The 19092-nt window shown below is 36.3% G+C and overlaps 1 protein-coding gene and 1 non-coding gene across 2 annotated transcripts; one reads left to right on the forward strand and one right to left on the reverse strand.

Annotated features, from left to right (window-relative positions):
• Nucleotides 1–8821: 8821 nt before the first annotated feature.
• Nucleotides 8822–10136, reverse strand: LOC145606925 (uncharacterized). The gene is made up of 2 exons (XM_081662749.1): nucleotides 9479–10136; nucleotides 8822–9435 (listed from the first exon to the last, which is right to left on the reverse strand). Exons 1-2 carry the CDS (start codon nucleotides 10134–10136, stop codon nucleotides 8822–8824), a joined length of 1272 nt encoding a protein of 423 aa, XP_081518875.1.
• A 2364-nt stretch (nucleotides 10137–12500) lies between these two features.
• Nucleotides 12501–12572, forward strand: TRNAM-CAU (transfer RNA methionine (anticodon CAU)). The gene has a single exon. It is a non-coding gene; the product is annotated as a tRNA-Met (tRNA).
• The last annotated feature ends 6520 nt before the right edge of the window (nucleotides 12573–19092 follow it).

The raw sequence follows: 19092 nt of genomic DNA on the forward strand, positions 1-19092 counted from the left end.
ACTCGCCGTTTTCGAACCACTCTCTCTCTCTCTCTCTCTCTTAGTTTCTCTCTTGCTTTCTCCTCTGTTTTCTCCTCTATTTCCCTCTCTGTTTCATCATTGCAACTGATTTCATGGCTTCCTCCTCTGAAAAGAAGGTTGATCTATGACAGGCTAAAGTCGTATCACCTAATCAAAAGTATTACCTAAATCCTCTAACTAAAGTAGATAGGGAAGTAGGGTCGAATCCACAGGGAAACTGGTCTTTCTATTCCTAATTAATTAAAATAATCTAAATTATTAAAGTAACCAAATTGTTGTTTTTAATATGAAATTATACTACGGAGATTGAGTTTAGAGAGAAAGTCAATAATAAGAAGGCCTAGGGTCATAGGTTCACCAATAATTAATATTTTGGGATAAAACATAACAATCAATAATTAACATTGCACAAATAACATGATTAACGGGCTCTCGCAATTTATTAACCAACATAGATCTAACAGGCTCTCGCAATTTACTAGATCTAAGTTCCTATTGAAAATAGCCTTTAATATCAAATTAACATCTGCTCGATTCATCAATTCAATATTGCTAAACATTCACAATCAAATTACATCTGCTCGATTCATAATCCAATTGCAAAGAATTAAAACAATTCAATAAAAAATTATCATGCAATATCGATAATCAACAATAACAGATTATCCCATCATATTAATTATGGATCCCCTTAAATCCTAGAATTAAACTACTCGGACATAATTAAATCTAAAGCATGCAAAGTAATAAAATAAGTCATAAGGAATTGAAAGGAAGAAATTACTGAAATTAATTGAAATAGAAATCGTACCAAGACGACGGAATTACAAAGTAGTCAAGAACAAGAGTAAGGTAGAGAGAAAAGTCTAGAGAGAGAAAATATTAAGTAGAGAGAGAAAGTAAAAGGAAAAAGTAAGTAAAAATAATTATCCTAAAACGTACTTCAACGAAAATAGTTAACGATCCTAATTAGAAACTAAGTGCCTCAACAACTCAGCTCCCCAGAAACACGCGCCCAATCGGGCTAGAGGCCGCCCGATCGGGTGCGCCTTTTGCTCGATGCTCCTTTGCTGCGCACTTCGCCCGATTGTGCTAGGCCTCGCACGATCGGGCGCGCCTAGCCACTCGAGGCTTGGTTGCTGCGTTGCCTTGCCCGATCGGGGCTATGCTTTCCCGATCGGGCCCTTGTGGCTCCTCGAGGGTTGGACTTCCGATTGGGCTCGACTCCTCGGCCCAATCCGGATCTCCTCTTCGGGTCTTGAATACTCGGTCCAAACCTCGGTATTCCAAATACCGAGCCCTTAATCACCGGCTCGATGGCTCTAGCCGGCCTTGGGCTTCAACGACGGTCGTGCTCCTCCAATGCTCGTAGTTGCTTCATAAAATCCCGGGAAAATGCTCCAAAGGTGCAATTCCCTACAAAACTCAACCAAAACTACGAAAACACTGGAAAACACATATTAGTAATAAAAGTGGCTCTAAAGAGCCAAAAACACTACTAATTATGACCAAGGGACGGGGGTAAAATACTATATAAAATAGACATATCAATTTAACCTTCCATGAAACCCTTGAGTCCAGTGAGTCAAGCCGTCGGTCTGGAAGTGTGCTTTACAAGCCGCGGCGGGGTACTGGTGTCATGAAACCAGTGCGACGCGCGTCTTTTATTGCTAGGAGGAGGATCCGGGGAGCGAAGCTCGTGGAGCACTTGAGCGATGAGGAGGAGACACCATAGGTGGTGGTCTTTGAGGGGGTTACCCACCAAGAACCACCAGCTGAGGTGGTTGCTGAAGTTAAGGGTGTTGTCGGTGTTGCTGCTGGTGATTCTGCTTCGCCAGTGGTTTCTGCGACCGGATCTGCTACAGGGGAGACGAACCCCCCCAGATCTGGAGGCTGCTGAGGTGGTTCAGCCACCAGAGTCCCTGGAGCGTAATGAGGGCCCTTCCTCTGGAGCAAAACGCATCAAATCTGGTCCCCCAGACGGCATGACGAGGGAGGAAGTGATTGAGGCATACTTGCAGATCTACTACCCTCAGTTTGGTCCTCCTCGTAATTAAAAGCGCAGCGTATACTCTATAAACCCTAATTTAATTTTGCTTTTTTATTTATTTACATATCTGCAATTATATCATGTGATGGGCTTTGCTTTGTTGTTTATGTACTTTTTGCATGGTTGTGGGAGTGGATTTATCTACTAACACATGTGGTATGCTGATAGTGTTAGGAAGCTTGTGTTAGCTTTGGTATAAACTCTGTGTTGGTGTTGAAAATATGGTCTTTTTTCCATGTAGGTTGTGTTTGTTGTTGATTGTTGTGTGGCACCATTTTGATTCCCTTTTTGGGGTGCTGATCTCCTCCCTGACCTATTGCACACTCTTAATGTATACCATGTATGCTGTGAGTCCCTTTGATGTAGACCCTAGATCTGGAGACCTTGTGTTGTATGCACTGAGTCCCTACTGTTTGTTATGCATACTCCTTTATTTGTTTTCCATGTGATTGATATGTTCATATTATGTAGTGTTTTACCCCCGTCCCTTGGTTATAATTAGTAGTGTTTTTGGCTCCTTAGAGCCATTTTTATTACTAATATTCGTTTTCTAGTGTTTTCGTAGTGTTTGTTGAGTTTTGTAGGGAATTGCACCTTTGGAGCACTTTCCCGGGATTTTATGAAGTTACTACGAGCATTGGAGGAGTTTGACCGACATTGAGGCCCAAGGCCGGCTAGAAGTCATCGAGCCGGTGATTAAGGGCTCGGTATTTGGAATACCGAGGTTTGGACCGAGCAATCAAGACCCGAAGAGGAAATCCGGATCGGGCCGTGAAGTCGAGCCCAATCGAAGTTTCAAGCCTCGGAGTGAAGGCGCGCCCGATCGAGCAAGCTTAGGCCCGATCGGGCGATGTGCGCAGCAAGGGAGGCTTGCTAGGCCGCGCCCGATCGTGCGAGCACCTAGCACGATCGGGCAAGGTTGTTGCGTGGGAGCACGAGGAAAAAGGCGCGCCCGATCGGGCGGCCCTTAGCCCGATCGGGCGCGTGTTTCTGGAGGACGTTTTAAGCGTCGTTTAATTTGTTTTAACTTAGGATTTTCTAGCTTAGTATAAATACGCTTTTGTTAAGCGAATTTAGGGGGGAATTCTTTGCTCCCTTCCCTTACTCTCTCTTTTCTCTCTCTAACTTTTCTCTTTCTCTCTTCTCTTAAACTCTTAGTATTATTTTCTCTCTCTACAACTCTTGTTCCTTTTAACTTTGGTAACGATTTCTTCTCTTTTAATCTCAGTTATTTATTTTATTTCTTTACTCTATCATGACTACTTTAATTCCTTTGTTTAGTTTAATTTTAATTATGTGTGAGTAGTTTAATTCTAGGGTTTATGGGGATCCATAATTAATATGAAGGGATAATTTGTTATTATTGATCATTGATATTGCATGATAATTTCTTATTGAATTGTTTTAATTCTTTACAATTAGATTATGAATCGAGCAGATGTAATTTGATTGTAAAAGTATAGCAATATTGAATTGATGAATCGAGCAGATGTTAATTTGATATTAAAGGCTATTTTCAATAGGAACTTAGATCTAGTAAATTGCGAGAGCCTGTTAGATCTATGTTGGTTAATAAATTGCGAGAGCCTGTTAATCATGTTATCTGTGCAATGTTGATTAATTGATTGTTATGTTTTATCCCGGAATATTAATTATTGGTGAACTTGTGACCCTAGGCCTTCTTATTATTGTTTTTCTCCCTGAACTTGATCTCCGTAGTTTAATTCCTTTTTACAACAACAAATTTGATACTTTAATAATTTAGATTATATTAATTAATTAGGAATAGAAAGACCAGTTTCCCTGTGGATTCGACCCTACTTCCCTATCTACTGTAGTTAGAGGACTTAGGTATTACTTTTGATTAGGGGATACGACTTTACCCTGTCAAATTTTGGCGCCGTTGCCGGGGAAACGGTTTTATTTTTGTTTCTAGTTGTTATTAAAGTCTAGATTATTATTATTATTTTTTTATCTTTTATTTTATTTTTATTTTTTTTATGAGTTTAAAATACCCATGCTTACGTCACTACAAGAATTATATGATTTTTATGCAGCACCTGAATACTGTTGTTGTCAATATCGTCTTTGTCATGAAAATCCTGAATGCCCTTATAGTGAGTTTTTCGTGCGTGCTCCTGATGATTTTAGAGTCTTTCCATATACATATGATCATATTCGGAAACGATTAGTTGCTAATGACAGTTATTGGAAGGCTCTTGATGAAAAAGTCTATGGACACTATAATAATACGAATGTTATTGAGGTTGAAGAACCATTGGTTATAGAATGTGTGGTTGAAAAATCATTGGGTGACGAATCAGTGATTGAAAAATCATTAGTTGTAGAAATGGTGGTTGAAAATTCCTTTGTTGATGATGAGGTTATTCATGAGGGTAAAATATTCAAATCATTATTGGATGATAAAGACAATGACTACCTCCATGTTCGTTCTCCTAATTCTAAATTTTTACAGGAGGAAGTAGAAGGTTGTGGTGTATTTTCATCTCTCTCTTTTGATTTTTCTTTTTATCTTGAGTTCTCTTTATGTGCTCCTAACCTTTTCTTTGTAGGGATTAATGTGCTTGCTATTAAGCCCTATGTAGTGCTTAATGAAATGTTTGCAGGGGCGTTTGATAAGTTACTCAAGGCGTTTAATTCTTCCGATTGAGAGAAAGAGTATGGTCGAGCGGGACCTTGATAAACTAGCGCTTTGCGGGAGGCAACCCGTATTTTGTTGCTTTTTATTTAGTTTTTTTTTTAGTCTTTTATTTTTGTGTTTTTTCTTTTTGTTTTGTTATAGAGAGGTAAGGAGAGTGTATCTTATGCTTGTGGGAGTACCTTTTTGTGCAGGTTTTGATCAAGGGAGCGAAAAAGACGACGACAAACTAGTACAAGAGATATTTGGGCAATTAGCAGCAGCAAGCTGCCCCGTCAAATCAGCAGCACGGGCCCGATCGGGCAGAGCTCGCCCGATCGGGCGCGCGTACGCGTCAGCAAACTTTGTCAACTTCGACAGGACATAACTTTTGCGTTTCTTATCCGATTTTGGCGTGTGACCTATCGTTGGAAAGCTCTTCAAGTCTACTTTCCAATGAAATTGGAACCACTGCATTATGATTTATAGATCAAAAGTTATGATCAGAATAGTGAAACTGACTCAAATTTAGACTTTTTCCCACTAACACTTTGTTTCATTCTTGCCCAATTTTGTTCTAAAGAGATGCATTGCAATCTTCGAGGCTTTGGTGACATTGATGTGGTGATGATGATGAGTAGTCACCTTGACTACTAGCTTCCCTTTAAGACAATGAGGACATTGTCTAATTTAGCTTGGGGGGAGGTTCTCGTGTACGCATGGTATATCTTTCACCCTCTCTCTTTTTATTTATTTATTTTTCTTTCGACGTGCTTAGTATAGATTTTATTGTTTTCTTAAGTTAGTTTCATTCCAATGAATTATGAATCATGCTTCCCTGTGCCCCTTGATTAAAATATTTCGAATTTGTTTTGATTCTTGGTATTTGATGATTAATATTGTGGATTTGTTGATCATGATTTGAAGTTTAATTGCTTTGATTCCTAAACATGCGTCAATTTTGTCCAACTACTTGTGAATATAGTGCTTGACTAGTTGATTTGGTTAGGAATGTGTGATTAGTTCCTGGTATGTCAATGAATTTGAGTATTGGTTTGCAACTATGAGTAGTGTTTCATAACTCAATATTATGCACATGTGGAGGACAAAGGCATTTGTTCTTTTAGGTGGCCTTCAGATTTATTTAGATACATTTGTTCCCTTCTTGCTACCCATGTAGTTGCCTTGACTTTTTGTTGTTTATTTGCCACATTACAAGCCTATTTTGCCCCATTGGTTACTAGTCCCAAGCTTGGCTTGGGGGAGCTATTAGTGAGTGAGGTGAGGGAGTTTGTAGTGTGCACATTATTTGCACAATTTGGGTGGGTTTGAGAAGTTATTTGTTCTTGATCATATTTTTATTTTGATGAGTTTTTATTGTGAATATTTTTGGAAAATAAAAGTATGATGAAAAAGAAAAAAAGAGAAGTTCAAAAAATAGTGAGAAAATAAAAAAAAAAAGAAAGTGAACTTCCAAAGAAAAAAAAAGAAAAAAAAGAGCAAAAAGAAAAATAAGATTGATGTTCAAATTGTCTAAGTGAAGGTTTATCGAAAAGAAAGAAAAAAATTTGAGTTTCATTGTAAATATTTGAGTTATGAGTTCAAAGTTTGTTTTTCACTCTAGTTCATTATTATCATATTTTTATGAGTGAATTTTGTAAGTTTTGGGATTGATTTATATTGATTGGATTATAATTGGTGGATTTGTGTTGGAGTTAGTTTTGTTGGAGATGATTATGACTATTATTTTTGGTCATGGGTTTATTAGGATATGGCTCCCTTTATGCATTGCTTTTCTCTCACATATTCCCAAATTTATCCTACCCTTTTCCCTAGCCTTACATTACAAGCTTTAAAAGACCTTTTGACCTTGTGTATAGAGTTGTGTAGATATGAAAGTGTTGTTTATCAATGCAAGTTATGATTTGACATATTCCGAGTCGACTATTAGGTTGAGTGTATGTCTTTTTAAACACACGAGTGTTGTGAGTTTGGGAGGGCATTGTTCACATTAAAGGGGTTGGGATGGAGAGAGATCGAGTACATCTTTTACTCGCCACATAAATAAGAGTTGAGTGTGTGAGCACTAGTCTTGAATTCTATATGCTCTTGTGGTTTGCTCTACTTGACAATTGTTGGGGATGAAGGGTGATTAGATGGATAGGATTGGTTGATTTTGAAGCATGTTCACTTGATTTGCCTTGAATCGTTTGTGCTTGATTTTTATATTGGGGTGAGGCATGTTTTATTTGTTCATTGAAGAGCTCTTTGCTTAGGGACAAGCAAAGGTTTGGCTTGGGGGAGTTTGATATGTTCATATTATGTAGTGTTTTACCCCCGTCCCTTGGTTATAATTAGTAGTGTTTTTGGCTCCTTAGAGCCATTTTTATTACTAATATTCGTTTTCTAGTGTTTTCGTAGTGTTTGTTGAGTTTTGTAGGGAATTGCACCTTTGGAGCACTTTCCCGGGATTTTATGAAGTTACTACGAGCATTGGAGGAGTTTGACCGACATTGAGTCCCAAGGCCGGCTAGAAGTCATCGAGCCGGTGATTAAGGGCTCGGTATTTGGAATACCGAGGTTTGGACCGAGCAATCAAGACCCGAAGAGGAAATCCGGATCGGGCCGTGAAGTCGAGCCCAATCGAAGTTTCAAGCCTCGGAGTGAAGGCGCGCCCGATCGAGCAAGCTTAGGCCCGATCGGGCGATGTGCGCAGCAAGGGAGGCTTGCTAGGCCGCGCCCGATCGTGCGAGCACCTAGCACGATCGGGCAAGGCTGTTGCGTGGGAGCACGAGGAAAAAGGCGCGCCCGATCGGGCGGCCCTTAGCCCGATCGGGCGCGTGTTTCTGAAGGACGTTTTAAGCGTCGTTTAATTTGTTTTAACTTAGGATTTTCTAGCTTAGTATAAATACGCTTTTGTTAAGCGAATTTAGGGGGGAATTCTTTGCTCCCTTCCCTTACTCTCTCTTTTCTCTCTCTAACTTTTCTCTTTCTCTCTTCTCTTAAACTCTTAGTATTATTTTCTCTCTCTACAACTCTTGTTCCTTTTAACTTTGGTAACGATTTCTTCTCTTTTAATCTCAGTTATTTATTTTATTTCTTTACTCTATCATGACTACTTTAATTCCTTTGTTTAGTTTAATTTTAATTATGTGTGAGTAGTTTAATTCTAGGGTTTATGGGGATCCATAATTAATATGAAGGGATAATTTGTTATTATTGATCATTGATATTGCATGATAATTTCTTATTGAATTGTTTTAATTCTTTACAATTAGATTATGAATCGAGCAGATGTAATTTGATTGTAAAAGTATAGCAATATTGAATTGATGAATCGAGCAGATGTTAATTTGATATTAAAGGCTATTTTCAATAGGAACTTAGATCTAGTAAATTGCGAGAGCCTGTTAGATCTATGTTGGTTAATAAATTGCGAGAGCCTGTTAATCATGTTATCTGTGCAATGTTGATTAATTGATTGTTATGTTTTATCCCGGAATATTAATTATTGGTGAACCTGTGACCCTAGGCCTTCTTATTATTGTTTTTCTCCCTGAACTTGATCTCCGTAGTTTAATTCCTTTTTACAACAACAAATTGGATACTTTAATAATTTAGATTATATTAATTAATTAGGAATAGAAAGACCAGTTTCCCTGTGGATTCGACCCTACTTCCCTATCTACTGTAGTTAGAGGACTTAGGTATTACTTTTGATTAGGGGATACGACTTTACCCTGTCAGTGATGATGGGACTCATCTGATAGCTACTTGGGTGGTCTGGATGCTCCAAAAACCTTGTTACCAAGGTTGTTGTTGAGGTACCAACACTCACTAAAGCTTTGACTGAAAACATACCCATTCTGATGGAATTCACTGAGTGAACACTTAAAAAACACATACACCTTTGATCATTGTTTAATGCTTTAGTAATTGATATGAACCTCATGCATTACATGACTGCCAAAAAATAGATCTAATATTGTCTAACAAAAGTACACATAACCTATACATAATCTAACTCAAAAAGTTGTTTGAAAAGGATAAGGTTATATGTGGCAGTCAAAGTAAAACAGAATAGTAAATTACCTATACTATGTTGCACATCTTTAATCTGCATCAACTTCCATGTACCCTTGATCATCTCCTGTATTTGGGACTGTGTCCAAAAACTGAACAACTTGTGCAATGAGATCTCTGTCCACCTGAAGTAGTTGTGGTAGGATACCTTGGTTGTCCAAACTTCTTTTCTTCATGTGTGGGGGTGAAAAGTTATTACCACCTTGTTTTTCCAAAATCTTTATCATGCATGATTGAAGTGTGATCCAAGTGTACTTGTTCAATGTAGGATCAAATTCTTCAAAAGCTCTAGCAACTTCTTTGATTAAGTCATCTAGATTCCTTGGAAATGATTGATATTGTAAAGATTGAATCACACTAAAGAGTCCTAAATCTAAAACATTTGTTTCTGGTGATTGAGCTGGTTGGAAAATGAACTGAATGTTGAATCCATTTGCATGACATGCTGCTTGAAATTCTTCATCCTTGGGCACTTGATGAGGCCTAGCATTATCCCATTGTATAATGATGTCTTTAGGAAGTTGTTGTGGCCATTTCTCATAATTGTTGGGATAACATGAGTTAGCAGCATCTCTCTTATGCACTCTTTTGTTACACTTAGTAGTGCCTTTGTTTCTAGAGTCCCTGCATCTCTGTTCTTGCTCTTTTTTTTTTTGCCATTTCATACTTCACAAAAGGAAAAAGACCATATTTTCCATCATGAATCATGTTATTTGCATCATCATACAATGGCTTCCCTATCATCCCCATAAACATTGCTTTGATCTTGAACCTCCTTGATTGTTGTGCCCTATATGGATCTTCTTCAGTTGGCAGTAGGTAGAAAGTTCTTGTCTCAAGATTAATGTAGAACCATTTCTCATCTAGATGGATCCATTGTTGCATATCTCTGAAAGTTGGGTCCCCTACAGTTGGAACAGGATCAATGTGACTTAAAACCCATTTGAGTCTTGCTATTTTGTGCTTGTCTGTCAATGCTGGGTGATTTGTGCTTGTGTGAGTTCTTAGCCTACCTTGCTGCCTTAGCCTATGCAAATCTGTCTTTGGTATCTTGAGTGCAGCAGCATATCCCCTTTCAGTTGTCCTTTTGTACAAAGGCACTGAAGTCAGAAACTCATCAATGTATTCATTTGGTTTCCGTCCTGTTCTGCCTTTTTTTTTATTGACATCAACAACAACACCTTGAGATAGACAAACTTTGATTAGTTGAAACCATCTTGTTGTTGTGGATTCGTGCACATAATGTTTTCTTGCCAAATTGGCTAAAAAGCCTCTAGGTAATGAGTCCCCCTCCATGTGCAACATAATCTCATCAACAATAGCTCTTTTCTGTTCTACAGTCATCTCTCTGTTTGGTCTTCCTTCTTGCTGTTGTTCTTCATGGTTTGCATCTTCATCTTGTTATGCTTCATGATCAGAATCTAAGTCCCATTCATATACTGCTTGTATGAATTGTTCATCGTTCAATTCCTCTTTTATTAGCTGCTGCTGTTGATAAAACTCATCCATCAGTTCATCCATGAACTCTGCCATAAGTCCCTTTTCCTTGTTTTTTTCAGGACTGACATTTTTTGGTGATGAAGTGGCGGCTGGTGGTTTTTGGACGGTCTTCAACGGAGCCTATTCCTGTAAATAATGAAGCTGCATCTACTAACACAGCTTTAGGAATTAGGATTTAACAAAGCTGAAATTAGAAAGTTGTAATTTGATAGGGCTGCCTGTATTTTGGATTTACTAAACTAATTTCTGATGGTGATGAACATGATTTTATATCCCCTACCCCCCTCCCCAATTCCCCCAGAACTGATATTGTGAAAATGGGGAATTGGAAGAGAAGCCCTGCTTTTATATAGGGCATTTTGTTTGAATTTAAATGAAAAATTTGAACTTTTGGGGAAATTGGCAAATTTTTTGAATTTGGATGAAATTTTGGGAGGGAAGAAGGAGGGAAACAAAAATTCCCTCTTCTTTGTTTTCCTGCCAGAAAGTAAGTGGGGAATTTCCCACTAAATTCACAAAAGTACAAGGGTAACAAAAGTCAATAAAGGGACCACAACAATTCCCTCCAACTTTACTCTCCTAATTACATACCCTTACTTTTTCTAAATCACCCCTTAAAATTTTTGCCTCGACCTCCGCAAACCCCCCCAAAGTTGCTACTAAAGTGGACCGGAGGTAGTATATTACTTTCGATAATCGATATGGAGTAATAGAATTAGACCCTGTTCTCTTCACCTTAAAAAAAATAATATTCAGTAAAAATAATTTCAGTTCAGTAAAAATAAGTTCAGTTGAATAAAATTCAGTTTTCTTAAAGAAGAATTATAATAGAAATCAGTAAAAATAATTTTAGTTCAGCAAAAATAATTTCAGTTCAGTAAAATTAATTTAAGTTCAGCAAAAATAATTTCAGTTCAGCAAAATTAAGGTGAAGAGAACGGGGCCTTAATATAAATCATTGAGTTTGTAATGTTCCTTATGATGATTCATGTTAATCGACCCCGAATCATTTTGGGACTAAGGCTTAGGGCCTGTTCACATTAGGGATGGCAATGGATAGGAGGTGGGTCGGGTGATGCTTCATCCGCCTCCATCCGCCAAAAATCCATCCATCACCCGACCCATCCATCACCTAATTTTCCTTCATCCACATCTGATCCATCCGTCATCCATGGATGAATCGGGTGATAATACGGGTGAATATATATATATATATATATATATATATATATATATATATATATATATATATATATATATATATATATATATATATATATATATATATATATATATATATAACTTTGCACTTTAATAATTAAAATTGAGATTTGAAAAAAAAATGATCAATTAATTAAAACTTCTATACATCCTTCTAATACTCGTTCCTTTTTACTAAATTAAAAACAAATGTCAATTCCTAACACTACAATAGACATAATTTATTAAAAAAAAATTCATTTTTATTTTTTTATATATAAATTTAACGGGTGATGGATCGGGTGATGGGTTGGATGTATCATCATCCGTATACGACCCGATCCGTCACCCAACCCATCCATCATCCATCCGTCATCCGCTTAAGTTCGGGTTTTCATCCATATATTTGGATCGGGTGGATGGTTATCCATCGGGTTTGGATGATATTGCCACCCCTAGTTCACATTTATTGAACTGGGCTGAACTGAACTGATTGGATCTGAACTGAATTGATTGGAGCTAAACTGAACTGAACTGAGCTGAAATGAGTATTTTATGAGAGAGGGAAATTAGGAGCCGAACTGAACTGAACTGAACTGATTGGAGCTGAACTGAACTGATTGGAACTGAACTGAACTGAAATTAAGTAAATGTGAACAGGCAGTTGTTATTGTTTTTGAATTTTTTTAGACAATATATTTATCAATCATTTTTACAATCTTAATTCATAAACACTTAAATAATAAATTCCATCTAGAAATTCTATGTACAAAAACAACTATAGTAATGAACTTTTGTAATGTAATGACTAATGAGTATCAATTATTCGAAGGTTCAATAGTAATGTTAAATTCAAACGATATAAATTCTGATGAATTTTGACAAAGTACAAAAGATAAAAGGAATGCGAAGCCCAAAGAGTCAAGATTACACAAGTTCTCGGCCCAAATATTTCAATGCGCTTTGTTTTAAGTTTATATAATTAAGTTCAGCATAATTTACAACAAAATCAGAGTGGCGCAGCGGAAGCGTGGTGGGCCCATAACCCACAGGTCCGAGGATCGAAACCTCGCTCTGATATAGAGTTGCTTCCAGTGCCAAATTTTTTTGTTTTGTTTATAAAACTTTTTTAATGAATTTTGTCCCCACAAAAAAAAAAAATATATATATATATATATATATCTTAATAAATCCAAATTATAGCATTCATGGTTTTCAGATATATAATTAAAAAGCAATAGAAAAAGATTTCAATAAATGATGCTTCATTATTCTGCCTATATCTACATTTCTATTGATAGCCATGTGAATTAAATCTTCAAAAAATAATTGAGTAGCTTATAGAATTAGTAGAAATAAAGGAACCGACCAATGTCTAATCACAACTTTTTTTTTTTGCCTTTGAAAGATAAAGGTTTCCTTTTCTTTGCTAGATCATTTAACACGGTAGACTTTATTATTCTATTTTACTTACTATTCTAATTTTTTTTCTTTTTAAATGGTTTTCAAAATTAACATAATGTCAAGTCTACCGTGATTTTCATATTTACACGTAAAACATATTACAACTAATAGCTTCAACAATCAACTTCACCCGCGTAGGTAACTCCTTTTAAGTTCTCAAAAAATAAATTTGGTAGAAAGAGTATTAAATTCGCGGAAATTCATTGTTGAAAGCAATTTCCGATAACTACTCCCTCCGTCCCTAAATTACATTACTCCTTTCTATTTTTAGTATTTCAAAATTACATTCCTCCTTTCTTTTTTTGGTAAGTTTTTTTTTAGTAAATCAACTCTCTTTTTCTGTTTTATATTTAATGCTTTCTCGCTCATCCTTACATAATCTCACTCATAATCCTTGTGCCAAATTACAATGAATATGATTGGTTAAAAAATTTTAATTAGGAGCATGTGATTGGTCCTTTTTTTTTTGCAAAGGATTGATGACTTGTCATGAGTAATAACTAATCTATTTTTGTACTTCCCATTGCATTATCTAATTATTGTTATTTGTCTTATTATTCCCTCCTTAATTTCCGTGTAAATTTCCAAAGAGGAATGTAATTTAGGGACGGAGGGAGTAACTTAAATTAACAAAAGGTTTAAACAATTGAAGCTTAGAGAAAGCCTAAAAAAGATGCTCCGTATTACTAATGTCACCTTTATAAAAAGATATTAATAATATCATAAAAATGTATAAGGGTCTGTTTTCATACAATTATTTTCAGTTCAGTTTAGTTCAATTCAGCTTCTAATTTCCTTCACTTATAAAATATTTATTTCAGTTCAGTTCAGTCAATGAGAACAGACCCTAAGTGCATATGGAATATTGAATTGCATCTCCAAACATCTAATACATCTCTACTTTTACCGGTTTTTGGTTTTCTCAAAACACATATAAAAACTGAATTGTATATATTAGATGATTAGTACCACGAATTGAAAGCAAGCTAAAATCTAAAATCAAATTTATACCAATCATCTTTTTTGTACACATGATAATTTATATTAATAACATCATTCCACAATCTTTAATGCACTTAAAAACTCCTATCAATATGATCTAAACATCGAGATGTCAGTGGGACGGGTCAAGTAAGAGACCCGCCCCATCCTCGCCCCAGTGGGCCGGGGATGGGTCACGCTTAAGCGGATGGTGGGGTGGGGATAAAACCATACCCGCCATGGGTGATGGGGCGGGGGTGGATTTTAAGTTGTACCCGCCTCATCCCCACCCCACCCGCCCTACTTCGTACCCGCCCCATCCCACCTCATATCCACATCTATATACTTTTATACTATTTTATAAAATAATTACGTGAAATAAAATATTAATTATAATACTTTATATTACACTTATATTATAAACAAAAAATGTGTGTAATATTAAGATTTTTTTTTTAATATTATAATCCGATTTAATTATGTAGGATTGTGTATTTGAGAGACAGAGATTAGGTGGGTCTTGGGTGGGGATTAGGCGGGTATTTGGTGGGGATTAGGTGGGGATGGATATCCAAGTGGGGGGTGGGCGGGGATGATTTTGGAGTTGTACCCGCCGGGGCGAGGATGGGAATGGATATTAGACTCGCTGTGGGGATGGGATGAAAACGTTAGGTAGGGATGGGGATGGAAAGGCCAATATCCGCCCCGCCCCATTGACATCCCTATCTAAACACCACCAATACTAAACTAAAATGTCAATATCATATATGCATCGATCATATCTCTAAGGTACACTTTACTATCTACTCTATATTTACAATGCCCAAACTTCAAGATAGCACTGGTCATGTGTCATGTCAACATGAAAAAAGCATTGCACGCTATTGTTAGGTCGTGGGTTGAGCCTAAGCCAGACAAGAGGATTTCTAAACCTCTACCTACTTGATACCACTTTGGTCTCTACCAAGTGGGGACCAAGTGTATTTTTACCGACACTTTTGTCTTTAATGGTTTGGTTCTGGTTTCAACGTGGATGGTATACCAACAATAGCCAAGGTAGGCTTAGATGGTATTCATTTTTGATACCTACGAACTCTTACATGGTATTACTTTTGATACTATCTAACACCTTTTCAATACCAACGAACACCTTACTGGTACTTACAAACTTATATATAGTATGATATCAACTAATGTTTACTTGTTTCTTGATTAATGACTTTTAACGGTACTAGCTATTACTACTCTTCTACTTATACATCAAAATAAGTTATTTTAACAGTTTAATAGCCCACCATGCTTCGCAATAATTATTATTTAACCAGAGAGTTTTGACCAATACCTGAACTTAGTCGACAATGGAACCTCCGGCGTTCTGAGCTTCCGGCTTTACCGAGGTAGCTAACCCCAACCCTGTCTTCCTTAGATCAGGCTCAGCACAGATCTATTTCGTTTCCTACCTTAGACTGTAATCTCTAACTAAACAATCCTTATTGTGTTTATGAGGGAAATATTTAAACAGAAAGATAACTCATTTGATATATAAGGTTCAAGGGGATAACGTTCCCTTCTTGAACGAAACTTTTATTTAAATTGAAAAGATTACAACACTCATATCTTACAACACACACACACAAACTGAAAGCTTAAACAGACATAAGCTGAACTAGAGTTTTCTCTACGTTAAGAGAGATGGAGAACCAATCTGTCTCTTAAGGTGAGTATTTTTCTCTAGAGGACTCTCTATTATTTTCAGAGTAATTCTCTAGCTAACTCTTCCAACTCTGCCTTCACTTCTTTGCCTAAGTCCCTTTATATAGGGAAACAAAGTTACATAGGATTCCTACCAAGCAATTCTACACCATTGCTTTTTACAGAGATATTTTGAAACAGAAACCATTAGTAAAACGTGGCTACAGTGAAGATTCCTTGCATTATTGCTGGTGTGGGCTCAAGCTTTTATAATTTCATCCATCATTATTTCTTGTAGGCCTCCCTCACTATCTTTGCTGTCTTCATACATAGGATTCTCTCTGCAAAGGTCTGCAACACATTTGGCTGCATACTCCTCATCCCAACTCATAAATGCTTCAAACAGATACTCATGGCCTTCAAATGACAGAAAATTTCCACTTTCAATATCTTCTAAATATTTGTAGATTGACTCGGTGTTGTTTATGCCATCTACTAAATATTCTTTCATCTCGTTTGGCGCCACAATTATAGTGTTACCAATATGAAACATGACAAGAGGAATTCCTTTCCTTTTTATAAAATCATTAAGATATTGTGAGATGTAGAAAAATCCCAGTGCTCTGGCTTCAGTTGGATTTCTAACAGTCTTCTGACGAATTAGTATGGGATCTTTGCAACACCTTGTTCTTCCAAACATTATCAAGTAATGCGGTGGACTAACTTTTCCTTCCTTAACTTCGATATTAGCACATTGCACCTTTACACTTAGCTGAAACTCATCCTTTTTGTCATCACAATATTTTCGAACCCTGTTGAATGCATACTGTTGGAACTTCGTGAGTCTTGGAAAGAAAGAGTCATTGGGAGTAGGGAATTCATAGAAGTCGTGTACCATCCCATAATCCCAAGCCTTGTAATGTATATCAATGAATGGAGCATTTTTATCAAGAGGATATGGATAGAGTCGCACTGATGCAACTTTAGAGTTTTTGGGAAACTTTATCCTATCTCCCCATAGATCTCGAACATCAAAGAATTTGCTGGACCTCGTGACCACCAACTCGTACCATGTCCTAAAATCGTTATCTCTTATTTTATTTAATATTATATTTCGTACATCAGGAATGAGCTGAAATAACATAATTGTTATTTCGAACATCAATAACCTCTGGACTGCTCGATGGAAACCCTTAATTAAACCATCTCGTGAACGTTGTTTTGCTGATAAGATTAAGCCTTGCATTAAGGCCCAACTGGAGGGTGAAACCCGCTCCATTGCCTTTTCGGTCTCATCAATGAGAGTTTTCCTCTCTACATCCATCTTTTGAAGTTGGTATGCAGGAGGTTTTTGTGTAGTCTTGAGCTTCTTGGACGACATTGGCTAATTCTCTGGTTAAGCTGTCTGCCAAAGAATTCTTTGTTCCCTGTATATGTTCAATAGTAAAAGAGAATTGGTTAAGCCATAATTGCCAACGCAGGAGTCTCCCTTGCGCTTGCATATTAGACAAATTCTTTTTAACAAAACCGAGTATGCCTTTGCAATCTGTTCTTATTAAGAACTGTTTAGGGGCTAAGAAGATTAAGAACTTCTCGATCCCTCTAATAACTGCAAGGATTTCCTTTTGCATTGTAGGATAATTTAACTCAGCTTTATTAAAACTTCCACTGCTATATCTGCAAAGTCTCTCTCCTTCTTTTATTTTTAATACAGCACTCCAGTGTTCGTTACTAGCATCTGTTTCAAGGGTTAAGTCATCTTCACTAGTAGGTAGTGTTAGTACAGGAAGATCTTTACACATAGCTTTTAAATTTTGAACAATTTTAGAATCACAATCCTTCCAGCTCCAAGTTAATTCTTTCTTGAGTTTGTGTTGTAATAGTTTTCTTAATAGAGCAAGATTTTCTATGAAATCAGAAGCATAAGTTAAACATCCTAGAAATCTTTCTAGTTGTTTTCTATCTTCAATTTTATCAGGAAATTTTTCAATCTTTTCTAAGATATGTTTTTGCAATATTATTTGTCCTGCTTTAATTTCTAATCCTAGAAACTCAATTTCTTGTTTAGCATATACACATTTATCTTTTCCAAGGATTATTCCATGTTCAGCACATTTTTGAGTTACAGCTTTTAGATCATTCTTATGCTGTTCTAAATCCTTTGAGAAGATTAAAATATCATCTATGTAAACCAAACAACAATGATTAAGTTCTCTAAAAATATTATCCATTCTTCTCTGAAATATTTGTGGAGCATTCCAAAAGGCATGACTAACCATTCATAATGCCCTTGAGGTGCACTAAATGCAGTTAATGGAATACTTTCTTCTTCCATTTTAATTTGCCAATAACCACTCTTACAATCCATTTTAGAAAACCATGTGGCTCCTTGAATTCTATTAAATAACACAGTTTTATTAGGAATGTAATAGCCATCAAAAACAGTATTGTCATTTAGTTGCTTATAATTAATGACCATTCTAGCTTTGCCTCTTTTTTCTTCTGCATGGTTTCTAACCATGAACGCTGGACTATTATGAGGACTCTTTCTATTCCTAATTAACTTCTTATTCAACAATTCTTTTATTTGCTCATCGAATTCTAATATATCTTGGTAGGTGTAAACCATTTGTCTTACTCTGATAATCTTATTAGGATTTGCTAAAGTTATTTTAGCAAATGCTTTATCCCTTTCCCAATGTTCTAAAGGATTTGTTGAATATAATTTTTCACATAACTTTTCTTGTTGCTTATTAATTTGATCTATTAATGATAATTCACACTCAGAAATTCTAAGTGCAACCTCTCGTTGTGTAGGTGTAACCCTATCACCACGCTGGCTGCGCGTAAATTCCATAGTCTGATGGGTATAAGCCTTTGATATTTTCTGTATAGGAACAGAATGACCATTAATAGTAAAGATTATCTGATCAATTGCTTGAGTGCATGGGGAGTATAATCTTTGAAAGTTATTTCCTATTATCATATCATGACTTGGCTGATCAGTCGCCCATAAAATAGGAATAACACATAGAACTCCTCCAATTTCTATTTTTAAATCTTCAATTATCTCCGTATGCATCATGACACTATTATTAGCAATTCTAACTTGCATAGGACTTTTGGCCTTTTTCCATAAGAATTCTGGAAATAGTGATCTTTTTCCAAAACACGTAGAACAACCGCTATCAATATACGCACATAATTTATATTTATTATAGTCTTCAATGCATATATCAATTGGAATATAAATGCTATTAGGATTAGTACTGGTTACTTCATTACAAGCTTCCATTTGCATATTAACTTCATCTTCATATACTGGTTCACTCACAGTTTTAGTCTTATATCCAATTACTTTTCTTTTATCAATAATAGAATTATCTTCATGCACTTCTAGATTAGAACATGAACCAATATTTATACTATGTCTTGCTGGTTGTTTTAGGGCCTTTTTAGCTTC

The sequence above is a fragment of the Chenopodium album genome, chromosome 23 (genome assembly GCF_948465745.1).
Source record: "Chenopodium album chromosome 23, dcCheAlbu1.1, whole genome shotgun sequence".
In the NCBI taxonomy this organism is placed as follows: Eukaryota; Viridiplantae; Streptophyta; class Magnoliopsida; order Caryophyllales; family Amaranthaceae; genus Chenopodium; species Chenopodium album.